The sequence below is a fragment of the Triticum dicoccoides genome, chromosome 1B (genome assembly GCF_002162155.2).
Source record: "Triticum dicoccoides isolate Atlit2015 ecotype Zavitan chromosome 1B, WEW_v2.0, whole genome shotgun sequence".
Taxonomy (NCBI): domain Eukaryota; kingdom Viridiplantae; phylum Streptophyta; class Magnoliopsida; order Poales; family Poaceae; genus Triticum; species Triticum dicoccoides.
Window position 1 is genome coordinate 77783177 of NC_041381.1, and position 13303 is coordinate 77796479.

Consider the following 13303-nt stretch of genomic DNA (forward strand, 5'->3'; position numbering starts at 1 on the left):
AGAAACATCTTTTTCGTTTTGGATCTTTTACATAAATGATGACTCAGAGAAATGTTTCCAAGAGGATAAGTGGTTGGGAATTGCCATTCTCCGGGAACAGTATCCAGCCTTTTACTGCATTGTCCGCAAATGATACCCTAGCACAGGTGCTCAGCTCCTCCCCTCCGGATATTTCATTCCGGTGGGATCTAGTTGGGCCCTTTCATACGCCATGGCAATATTTGTTATCCCATTTGGATTCAGTTAATTTAACACGTGGAGAGGATGTATTTCGTTGAAATCTCACGACATCTGGGTCATCCACAATTGACTCTATGTATCATGCCCTCATGCACTCAGAGATTCCGGTGGACAATAATTATAAAATATGGAGGTCGAAGATACCTTCAAAAAAACAAGATTTTCATGTGGTATCTGTCGGTCTCAAAACCGGTGGATCTCGGGTAGGGAGTCCTGAGTTGTGGATCTTGTATCGATGGGAGCAAGGGACGAAGGAGATGATGTTTATCCAGGTTTGGGTCCTCTCAAAGAGGTAAAACCTTACGTCCTGGTTGATTATATTGAAGTGTGTAGGATGATTACAGAGTCGACCTACCACGAGATCAGATGAACGAAACCCTAGGGGAATAGGATGATGGTTCTTCTCCTAGCCTCTACGGACTAAACCCCATGATTTATATAGACATCAGGGGTACTAGGATTACTCATAGTCGGTTACAATGAAGAGATAAACATGCCGATTCTCCCATATTGACTTGGAGGACACACCAAGGCTTCAAAGGTTCCCAATCTGGACACGGGGCCGCCTTATAGCTCGGCCTTCTAGTAGTTGCAAAGCGGCCCACTTGTCCGGCCCATAAGAGATAGACCGGCAGCCCGAGGACCCCTTAGTCTAGGACTCCCTCAGTATCTTCGTAGAGGAGTTGTACTAACTAAAGACAATCTCATCCGTAGCAACTGGCATGAAAGCAAGAAGTGTAATATTTATACTCAAGACAAGACGATCAAACACTTCTTCTTTCATTGCAAGTTTGTGTGCTCTATGTGGTCAGCTATTCATATAGCATTCAATTTTATCCGTCTACGAGTGTTGCCAATATATATGGTCACTGGCTTGACGGTATCTCAAATAGGTTTTGCATGCTAATAAGGGTGGGAACGTCTGCCTTATTATAGTCGCTTTGGCCATGTAGAAATGACATTGTTTCAATGGTTAAAGTCTTCCTTTGCAGGTTATTTCTGTTGCACGCACTGGCTTCGTATGTGGTCTATTTACACCAAACGAAGTATCAACCATTGTTTAAGGTTCCGTGTATGCGGTTGGAGCGAGTGGCCAGGAAGGGTTTTATCCAACATGGATGTCAATATAATCTCCGTATCGGTCCATCTTCTCCTTCGACATAGGCATAGTTCCAGTGTCGTAGAATTTTACTCAAGGTTGTCAGAATCGCGATTCTACGGCTTTACGATCCAAACTAAGCTCTCTGATTCTATGATTTTAGTTCATGGAATCTATGTTTCTACTATCTTGATAGTGAAGATTCTACGATTTGCGATCCTACCATCAAAGTTTCGATCCGATTCAAAATCGCGATTCTGACAACCTTGATTTTATTGTTCTCAATATGTCATTTTGTTTATTTATTTTTATCAAATTTGTTTTTGTTAGCTGTGTGTATCCTAGTTATGTAGAGGCCGGTTGTCGCTTAATATGTTTGTATGCGCTTGATGCTATATTTTAAGCTAATAAAAGTGCCCTTTGTTTACAAAAAATATGTCCTTGCTTCCACATAGGAGTACGATTGATACATACACCACACCAGCAGGGAAGGGAAAAGAGAGAGCTGCGATTCTTTGTGCGTATATATGTACGTACGTGTCTTTTGCACGTAGTTCTCTACTTTCCGTGACGTGTGGCATCCAGTTCCCTAGGAAAATTCTAGTACCAGCGTCTATGCTAATGCCATTATAGCTTGGGCCTTTGGGGTCTTTAGGTATGTGACCAACCAAGGTGCTCCTGGTAAAGCAAGAATGTCCTTACATTTTCTGAAGTTAGTAATAACTAGGAAAATTGCCCGTGCGTTGCAACGGGAGGAAAAAAAGTATCGCATGCCCCTAAGACATAAGCGTGGATCAAGACTCCCTCACATGTCCATGTCCTCTATTTTAACACGGTGCCGACCCATGTCGTCGCTTTTCTTCCTCACCACCCTCACTGATGTTGGCGACCGCCTAATCCTAATGTGTCTAAATGTATTCAATCACAATGCAATGAATCGAGCCACGGCACAACATGCCTGTGAGGGTCAGACGTGTTGAGGACTTGGTCATGAGAGTTAGTTCAGGACATACGACATCAATAAGGGTTAGCCAGTTCAAGGAACTGGATCACGGGACATCAAGCTCAAAGCACCGCTACTTGACTCTGTCAAGAAACCCATGCACCTACTCGTTTCAATTCAGAAATCAGAAAGCCAGGGCAAAATCGCACACATGCGTGTGTGTTCTAGCACATCTGGTAACTAACGACAACTAAGAAAATGCAACGTTCATAAATTGCTTTGCTTGTTGTTTTGTAAATCCGATTGCACATATGAACATAGAATAACATTGGAACATCCAATAAATGTAAACCAACAAAGAAAAGGTACAGAAGAACTGAGGAAACTCAGAGGCTCAGAACAAACTAAAAGACCATAAAATTCAGATAAATTACCTTTTGTACAATTTACAGGGACCCAAGGAGCAAGGATTCCCAATTAAAAACAGAGCAGAGAGATATTAACACAATAGAAAATCAAGAATAATTCAAAAAACATCTACTTCTATGGTAATATTGATACCACTCTTCTTCAGCAAGCAACCATCAACAGCTACATTCTTACTCTTGACAAAAGATGTTTGGGAGTTAGGCCTAAAACTTCAGAAAAAATACGCTGAGTTACGAATAGAATACCTGATTGAGAGCTGAGCTTACAGGCTAAGAGAATTGAGATTTCCATTGGCCAGGTCTACTGGAAGTTGTCTCCTGAGGTTCATACATAGGAAAGGAGTTTCAATAGAAGATTTGAACTTCAAGGTTATTATTTTCATGTGAAAAAAAAATCTTAAAGTGATCTTGTGAGCTACTTAACTAAGAATAACCTTAGTTCTGATGCTATATGAGGGAGTTCTTGTTGATTTGCGCAATCCAAGTAGCTAGCTGCCTTTAAAAAAAACATCTACAATGGCATGTCTTGATTCTGTACACAGAACATCAATTTTCAGCAATTACTCATCTTCTTTCACCAATCCTATAAGAATTGGCAAGTAGTCTTGTGCAAATCTATCACCATTTCCAATCTTATGCAGGCAAAATGCATACCAACATATACACTAACCAGGTAAATATGGGGATGCTACACAAACTTGAAGGCCTATAGAATGCAAATATTTTACCATTTCGGAGTGCACATATGTGTTGCAGATGTTTTAAGAAGGATGAGTTTCACATCTGAATAATTTAGATACAGATTATTAACATGATCGAGAATGCACCTCACTGCAGCAAAAATTGTCAACATCTCTCTCATCAGTCGAGTAGTTGCTTGCTGAATTTCTTATTAAGAAGCCAAATGATAACAAATAAAATACTTGCAACTAAATTGGAGATTTAAAAGGAAAGGAGAATGAACATACAAAGTAGTATAGTTCAGAAACAATTAAGTGCGTACTTCCTGTATTAAGTTTGATCCTATGATGATCAATATCACATTGTACACTGCACGAGGGAACCGGTGATTTGTGCAAACCACTTAATATTTCAGAGCAGTAGGTATTCTAACCACATCTCTAATATGTTAGAACCACAACTAAATCTAGGGTACTGCTCGTAATTAAGGATAATTTCTCTAGTTGCATAGAGAGTGAAAGGAGCTCCTTTGGTTGCAGTATGTGTGAATCTTTCTTTGCTGAGATCACGTGTATCCAAATAATTTCCAACTCCCAAACATTTGCTCGGTGACGGACTAAAAAAATGTTTGCAGTTATAAGACATAAATGTTTGTTACATTATCATGTAAAAAGCTACATTGCAAACCTATCTTCTTCATATTCAGAGAGTAAATAAACGAAACATTGGAATTGACGGCTATCTAGAAACATACTCCCTCTCTAAACAAATATAAGACCTATTAGATCACTAAGAAAATGAATACTTGATCACTCCCAACTGATATTTCCTTTGAGCTTGATGTTTGTGCGATTCTGGTCCCAACTTGAATTGTTGTTTTTGTGTTGAAATATGAAAGCTCTACCGAAAGCACAACAGACCAAGTAAAGGTGGTAATACTATTACTCGTTCAAAAAATCCTCCTATAACTAAAATATTTATCTTAGACCCATCCAGCAAACTATGTGTCATGTGTCTTTCATAAAAAAGAAATCCAAAGAAATATTGCAGATCAAGTAAGATAATCTATACAATCTCACATCAAGGAGAGCATCCCTCCTTCCATTTGGTCGGCCACTTTTATTTCAGGTATAACCGGGAAATTGATCGTAGTTGTCTGATGCTCATAATTCAATTCATTTTTTATCTGCAAGGATGTATAAAATGCTCTTCATTAGGCTAGTAGCAAAACTTACTAATGTGTGTGCCCGTCTATCGACTTGTATGTATCAGTAGAAAGACTACATCGTGCCATTAGGAAGAGGTACGTGCATACATGCAGGACTATGACTTTGCATATCTATGTGGCATCACAGAATGAATTCATTATCCATCTGCTAGACATTTTGACAAGAGCCAATGTAATTAGGACGTGCTAGGCGAGCAAACCTGGAGCTTGAGTCCATCATCAGGGCGGCCCTGTTTAAGTTTCAGGCCAGTTAATCCCCAAGCTCGTTTTATAATCTGCTGTCTCTTCCTTCTCTGTTGAATCAACCGATCCATGGCCTTGGTCTGCTGTCTAGTCTGTTTTGGTACAGATTCACAGAAGACACTAATCAAACATCACGACAGCATACTGTTTGGAATTCAGAAATCCATTCAAGTCATGCCCTGCAAAGGATGATTCATCAGTATATCGGATAAATCATCAAGAATGATTACCAACTGATTACCAACTCAAGCAGCATGTTCTAGAAAAAAATTCAGGCACGCCATGGTTTCCAATTCAGAAGATGAAACACAGCAAACAAGATGTTCAGGCCAATTCTAAAAATCAAACATACCGCTATCGAATCTTAGGCTGGCGTACTCCTTAGCCTTGCCTGGCAAGCCCGCCGGCCGGTCGCCGGAGCCGCCACCGCTATCGACCGCCTCCCTGACCCTGCGCCCCCTTCTCCCTCTCCTTTCTTCCTCTCTCCCTCACGCCCTGTCTCTCTTTCTACGGATGAGCAGGACGCCGCCGCCACCGGAGCAAGCCGCCGCGCCAGCAGCCGGATCCGCTCGTCTTCCTCGCGCCGGCGCCGCGGCCTCGCGTCACCCACCGGCCGCCTGCCCGTTCCGGCGAACTCCAGCGCCGCCAATCTTTTCCCCTGCGTCGAGGAGTTGCTCGAACCACCGCCGTCCGCTGCGTGCGCCAGGCAGCCCATCCAAATCTGCAGCTCGCCCGCGTGGGCTACCCCGATGGCCGGACAGGAAGACCATCCACGCGTGGCGGCGGCGGCGGCCGTACCCCGAGCTCTCCTTTGATGCATACATGCCCGTGTGTCCTGTATTTCTTTTTGGTTTCCAACCCTTGTGTTAGGCTGAATAAAATTAAGGCCCAAGCCCAGAAACGAACGAAACGTTTTCTCACTTTAAAAGGATCGCGCGTTAAATACAAGAAACTACATGGGCTTTTAATGAAAACATCCTAAACGAAACGTTTTCTGACTTAAAAAGGGACTGCGGGTTGAATAACTAAAACACCAGGGACTTTTCTGCAAAAGTACTAACGACGGACGACCAGAAGCAATCGCTGGTTTATTAGTAGGTAAAGATAAAGATTTCTATTTTTTTGGAAAAAGAAGACATCCAAGGGGCATCTTAGATATGATAAATATCATGAAAAAATAATCAGTATGGTGAAAAGACAACTAGACGCAGAACAAGTAGTACAAAATAACATTAATTCTTACTGCACCGGATGGATTGCATGCCCTAAAAGCCTTCACGAGCCAAAGATCGCCAAAATTGTTGTCAAATACATATGGATCGCTAGCTAGCATGCACGGTACATACATCGCTTAATCATGAAGTCTCTCTCTCTCTCTCTCTCTGTCTCAAGAAAAGATCGGGCATATGCATGAGTGCGTTGGAATCAAGATAGAATCTCCCGTTTTCCTCGCATCATTTTGTGTATGTATTGTTTCCCGGTCAAAACCGAGCTAAGAGTCAGGAGAAAAAACTAATCTTGGATAGACAAGGCGGTTCGTTTAGCGCCAAAATACAGCTCATAACCTGCACAAAAATAGCAGCTATATTGGACATTCCTTCCCCAAGGCTTGCCCGTTTCAGTTTTAACTGAGGGCATGTTGGTCTTTGACCGCGGTACATGTGTGCCCTCCTTGTCCTAATTAAGTAATCAGGGCCGCCTAATTGTCCTAATCTCGTGTTGAAAATCCACATCTTGTTACAAAAAGTGCCCGTATCTCATGGCCTATAATTAGCCCAGACTCCTAGTTCCTGATCTTCCTGTTCCTGGCCTTATAAATAGAAGCCGTTGCCATTTGCATGGTCTACGAGCTTCTCATCTCTTCCTCTTCCTCTTCCTATCTCCCTCTGCGGTTTCCCCCAGAAAAGATCGAAGCAAAACATTGGACGCCGGCCGGGGTTTCCAATCGACGGTGCACGCCATGCTCGACGACGATCAGTCCTTCACCGTATGTAAATCTTCTGACCATGATATAATTTACCGCTCGGTTCTCGGAAATCGTTTGCTTTTTTCTGCATGTTTTGATGATGATCCGCCTCCTTTTGCCATCTTGCCCATGCATGCTGTTGATGAGGATTCCGTTCAAATGGCCATTGGCAAATGATCTTTGCTAGACAAGCAGTTATGTGCACGGTGCAATAATTGTTTAGGTGTCTATCTATCACACCAAAGCCAAAAGCAGGGACGGGATCCAGAAGAGGAGGAAATCTTTCGGCTTTTGGACCCCGGCCCCGTTGCAGTACAGAGAGAATCGATGCCTCGACTTGATAGTTTTTGCTTCGTGATCTCGTTAACCTTTATGTCCGCATTGCGTGCGCCGCAGAGAATTCTGATCAGGACCGCCTCTGCTTGGCTTGGCTTAAATTCTCTCATCCTTAACAGTAAACATTCCTCGGCATACGGCATACGGACCTATACTTCCACTGTTCTATCCGTCCCAATTCCATCCTCATGGATGCAAAATTGAGCTGTGCAAATGCAGATACAACAGTACGGCATTTGATTCCCTCGCCCAAAACAGATTATATAAGGATCGTAGACGAAATGTGCTTGATCATGTAGATTGTAGGATGCATTTTGTCTTTCTTTCTGAATCAAGAATCATGGTGGCTAACAGTAGCATTTGCATTCTACAGGCGTGTACATGCGTACCTGGTCTCTCCTGTTGATCGGAGTTGAGGCATGAAACAAGGGGCGCTGACGAGTTTGTTGGTTTCTTGCAGGAGGGCATCTCGAGCCCCATAGCCGCGCACATCCTCGACTTCTGCGACGATGGCAGCGGCGGCGGCGACCTCTTCGGGGCGGTGAATGCTGCATCCGACGTGTTCGCTGCCTCGTCGGAGGACGCCTCCTCGTCGTCCACCGCCACGCCTCCCCTCTGCAGCCATGGCGACAACATGTCGTCGGGCGCGGCCGCGGCCACGACCACGGCCACCTTCTCCCCCTTGCCGTCCCTTGACTCCACACTCTCGGCGCTCCTCGAGGAAGACCAGCCGCCTGGCCCCGACGCCGAGCTCCTCCTCCCCATAGACTACGCATTCGCGGCGGCGGCGGCGGGCACGGACGAGGCCCAGACGGAGCAGCAACAGTTTGGCCAGATGGTGCTCCCGGTGGTGACCGCGGCAGAGCACCACCCGGCGCTGCAGACGCAAATGAGCAGCACGGCGTCCGAGCTCATGCAGCTCACCTCGGGATACACCGACGAGTGCTTCGCAGCGGCGCTGGCCGGAGGGTTCATGGGGCTGGAGGAGACCCTGTGCCAGCAGCAGCCTGGAGCGATGCTCCCCGGCGCCGCCGACGCGGCGACGCAGGGGTGTTACGCGACGCAGGGAGGTTTCTTCGGCGGCGGCGGTTGCACGGGCACCGTGATGTCGATGATGCTGGGGATGGAGGAGATGGGCGAGTACCAGAGGATGATGGAGGGCGGCGCGCTGGTGGACGCCGACTCCGCGGGGCAGATGGCGTTCCCTACCGCCGCAGAGATGCAGGTAGAAACCCCGAACGAATTCGCCAAGAATCGCAATCGAAATCGGTAGGACAGAGCATGACCGATCGTTTCGCGGTGGTATAGATGGGAGGCAGCGGGAGCCCCGGGCGGCTGCCGGCGGCGGGAGAGACCTCGAGCCTGGAGGACACGAGCCTCAAGGCCGCCCGCCTCTCCGTGGAGGAGAGGAAGGAGAAGATCCACCGGTACATCAAGAAGAGGAACGAGCGGAACTTCAGCAAGAAGATCAAGGTGGCCCACCAAACCAAAATCAATCACCTTGGAACGATCCATGCATGGTCCTCAACGCCGCTGACATATCCGATCGAAAATCTGCAGTACGCGTGCAGGAAAACCTTGGCGGACAGCAGGCCGCGCGTCCGCGGGAGGTTCGCCAAGAACGACGAGTACTGCGAAGCATCCACGGAGATCGGATCACAGAACCACGAGGAGTACGAGCAGATGGTAAGTCTGGATCAAATTTCATCGATCGCCAGCTCCGGCTCTGATCCGACGAGCATGTCGTCGCTAACGAGTTTTTCCATTTCAGCCGGGCGTGAAGGCGGAGGACATGCTCGACCCCGACGCGCTGGCGCACATCAGCGGGATGAGCTCCTACATGTACAACCACACGGTGGAGTCGTGGATATAATCTGACTCACGACGCTAATTCCATTTTTCCCTCAACCTATTTTACACGTGCAGATTTTTAACAGCCTGTTTAACTTGATTTTGGTCCCGTGGAATAATTTTGTAGCTCCTGAAGCGGCGAGTTGAATTTACTTACCATGTAGGGTCGGCCCGTCTGTTGTGTCAGTCGAAATCTGCTTTTCGCTTGTTGCAGCTAATTCTTGCAGGTGAATGTGAGGTTTTAGAGTTTGCAGAGGAGTTGTGTACTTGGCTTTTTTTAATAGAAAACACAGCTTCAGGGATCATGTATCTGGTCTTGCTCTTTTCCAATTCAACTCAACTCTGAGAATTGCAGGGATACAGGTAGACTATACCGGCGCATTTTTTTTTGTAAAATACGTAATCGGGAATTGTTGCTGCAATACATTATAAGATTTACCACTGAAATGTACAGACAATTGTAAAAGTAGAGTCAATATAGCGTGTCGGTGCAACTGTAGTCATACTACTTTCTCCCCTTGTGGACCCCCCGAATTCGTTTATGTGTTGCAGTTGGAGCCGCAACTCATCGAGTGTGACCAGAATTCAAAGAGGGATGGCGTCTTTATGTTATCATACGCAGTTGCAGTCGATGCAGTTGTAGTCATACTACTTTCTCCCCTTGCGGACCCCTCGAATAATTCGTTTATGCATTGCATCTACAGCAGCAATGCTATCTGGCTTGGTTTCGTTAATGAAATCGGAGGGATCACCCCCTCTTTCGCTCGAAAAAAGCTACAGCCGCAACTCATCAAGTGTGTCCACAATTCAAAGAGGGAGGTGTCTTCATGTCTCCCGAGACTCGAGGTCTCTCCCATCGCCGACATGACCCATCAGATCGCTAGATTCGAATGGGCAACCTACAATCAAAGAAATCACTGCATGCTACATTGAAAGGATCGATGTGGTCGATAGAGGGAGTGAATAGGAGACTGCAAATTTTAATCTTAATTATCAATTTTAGGGAAATATGTATAAATCAGGTTCTCTAGATATGCAAGTAGATGAACACAAGCTATATGACAAAGAAACTCAAAGCAATGTAAGCTAGGCAACAAACTAATTAGCAAGCCCACAAACTTACAAAGAAAAGTAAAGCGCGGAAAGATTTACTATAAGTGAGTCGAAGACGCTGATTTTATCCCGAAGTTCACATTTCCTTGGGGAAGTGCTAATCTCCGTTGGTGCGGTGCCGGAACCAAGGCTTTGGAACGCCAGCAAGTGGCTCACCTTATTCTCCTCAAGTCGCCCCAACGGATGAGCCTCGAATCACTCGGGGTTGATCTTGAAGGCAACCACCAGACCTTTACACACGTCTCTCGGACACACGACACGCAAGGAAGCTTCCGGAGGAACCACTACCGCCTAGGAGCCCAAGCTCCAAGAGTAACAAGTGTTGGTGAAAAACTAATTGGGGAAACACAAATTGGTTTGGTGGAAATGTAGATACGGTGAATATCTTCCAATCCCCAAAGAATCGGAGTGCTTGGATGGAGGGATGGAAGATATCAACCGTTTAGGGTTTGGGGGATGGCGGAGCAGCTTGAGCAATGGTTAGGTTGAGTAGACTACATAGAGGTGAACCAACACCCAAAGTATGCGGAGAGGTAGCCCTCCCTCTGGGACCTGGGGTTCCAGGACCCCGAGCACCCGTGACATCCAAAGGCACATGCTTCTTCTCGGGTTACTTTGAGCACGCAGGGGTCCAGGACCCCGAACACCCGAACCTTCTGGTACATGCATTTTTAACCTTGTTTTTACACTGATTTCAACAAACGTTGGAGGGGAAGGCAATTATATGATTAATATGAATTTCCCCAACACTCTCAAGTTGAGAACACTCATTGTTTTCTCTCAACCAGGAAGGTGTTGGGCCTCAAGTGCAAGGGTTTATAGGAAGCGACATTCTTTCCTCCAAGTAGATGACCTTAAAGTTTATCGAACTAGTAGGAGCTTTGAATTTCAACCAATGGTAAGTACCTACTAACAAATACAAAATTTTCATTGGCCCCCAACGAAACTAGTAAGATTGTTAGTCCTACTATCCTTGCTAATTACAAGGATTAAACACAAAGTGTGTTTGGAAGATTATGGATGCATGGGAAATGAAAGTACGGTTCAGATTGTGAAGAAAGTAAAACAAGAAGATTGATGTTGTATGCAACAAGAGAAGATGGACTAGGATCCATACGTTCAGTAGTGGCCTCTCTCTAAAATAAATAGCAAGGATGGATTGTTAATGATGTATCTCTGTTCGATTTGAAATAAAGCTAGCCATGATAGTGTCACCTCAAAACAAAAGAGGATGCATTATACACGCACAAACGCACATGTCCTTGTTTTATTGATCCTTAACTGGAGTTGCTTAAGAGTTATTGGTTTCTAAGGAAGGTGATGCAACGAAATAAATGCCAAAATTAATCTGAACATCATGTTTCTCTGCACTGGTATTCCCGTGTTTGCATGAAAAAATACAATATGTGTGCAAGCAATGATTTTTCCTACTGTTAACCCGAGAACCAATAGCGACAAGAAGAAAACCGTACTGAGGTGTGGCTTTCTGCTGGGTTGGACTCTGTTGTAAATCTGGCTATGGCTGAGAAGCCTTCTTGAGTTATGAGATATTGTAGGATCGAAAGTATGTCTAGAGAGGGGGTGATTAGACTACTTGACCAAATAAAAATCTAGCCTTTTCCCAATTTTAAGTCTTGGCATATTTTAGCAACTTATCACTAGTCAAGCAATCAACCTACACATGCCATTCTAAGAGTATAGCAGCGGAATGTAAATCATTGCATATGAAGGTAAAGGGGGGGAGTTTGGATGGAGCAAACGCAATGTAGACACGGAGATTTTTGGCGTGGTTCCGATAGGTGGTGCTATCGTACATCCACGTTGATGGAGACTTCAACTCACGAAGGGCAACGGCTGCGCGAGTCCACGGAGGGTTCCACCCACGAAGGGTCCAGAAGAAGCAACCTTGTCTATCCCACCATGGCCATCGACCACGAAGGACTTGCCTCACTTGGGTAGATCTTCACGAAGTAGGTGATCTTCTTGCCCTTACAAACTCCTTGGTTCAACTCCACAGTCTTGACGGAGGCTTCCAAGTGACACCTAACCAATCTAGGAGACACCACTCTCCAAAAGGTAATAGATGGTGTGTTGATGATGAACTCCTTGCTCTTGTGCTTCAAATGATAGTCTCCCCAACACTCAACTCTCTCTCACATATTTGGATATGGTGGAAAGATGATTTGAGTGGAAAGCAACTTGGGGAAGGCTAGAGATTCTTGTGGTTGGATTGGAATTTCTTGATCTCAACACATAAGTAGGTGGTTCTCTCTCAGAAAATGAATGCTGGAAGTGTAGGCGCGTTCTGATGGCTCTCTCTCCCAATGGAGGAAGGTTGGAGGGGTATATGTAGTGACCAGACCTCAAACGGTCTGATCTCTGTGCATCAGTGTCATCCCTGGATCGGTAATGCTGACACGCACAGTACTTGAAGGATTTATAATAGAGTAGCAATCGCACACTTATTACATCGAATGTCTCAGAAGAGAACTTATTACAATAAATATGGCTTAAGGCCATCTAAAAACGATAACAGCGGAAGACTTGGAAGATAAAGCGAGTCCATCAACTCCAACGGCATCACTGAGTGAAAGATCACGACCTAAGGCACCTTACTCATCGTCTGAAAAGTCTGCAACATGAACGTTGCAGCCCAAAAACGGGTCAGCACATGGAATATGCTGGCAATGTAACACACAGAGAGTAATGAATAGAATAATGCTATCACTACATGCAAATATGGCTGGTGGAAAGCTCTATGGTTACAGTTTTGCATAAAGCCAATTTTTCCCTACAACAAAGGAATAAATTTTATTTAACTATCATGGTGGTTGTTAAACATTGAGAAGGTAATCCCCCTCTCAATCCCAATTAAGCATCAACATTAAACCCAACAAATTAAATTAAGAATGATGAGATCCATATGATAATCCAAGTACTAGATACTCAAAACGTCCATAACCGGGGACACGGCTAACCATGATTAGTTTGTACACTCTGCAGAGGTTTGCACACTTTTCCCCACAAGACTCGATCTCCTCCGTTGGATTTCTCGCACTACATGATGTTTGAGAAACGTATGACCGAGACACAGTTTTTCAGAAGCGTTAGCACCTTACGATGGGTAGACAGTACCACCTACATCCCCTACATCTGCTAGTCTACCACTGTAAGA

General features: G+C 45.1%; 1 protein-coding gene and 1 long non-coding RNA gene across 2 annotated transcripts; one reads left to right on the plus strand and one right to left on the minus strand.

The window, feature by feature from the left end:
• Positions 1–2691: 2691 nt before the first annotated feature.
• Positions 2692–7733, minus strand: LOC119320591. Its single transcript, XR_005155042.1, has 4 exons — positions 7554–7733; positions 4820–5041; positions 3145–3242; positions 2692–3028 (listed from the first exon to the last, which is right to left on the minus strand). It is a non-coding gene; the product is annotated as an uncharacterized LOC119320591 (long non-coding RNA).
• Positions 6500–9320, plus strand: LOC119320581. The gene is made up of 5 exons (XM_037594626.1): positions 6500–6849; positions 7625–8389; positions 8473–8637; positions 8725–8850; positions 8936–9320. The coding sequence occupies exons 1-5, from the start codon at positions 6823–6825 to the stop codon at positions 9035–9037; spliced, it is 1185 nt and encodes a 394-aa protein (XP_037450523.1). The 5' UTR covers positions 6500–6822; the 3' UTR covers positions 9038–9320.
• Positions 9321–13303: the final 3983 nt, after the last annotated feature.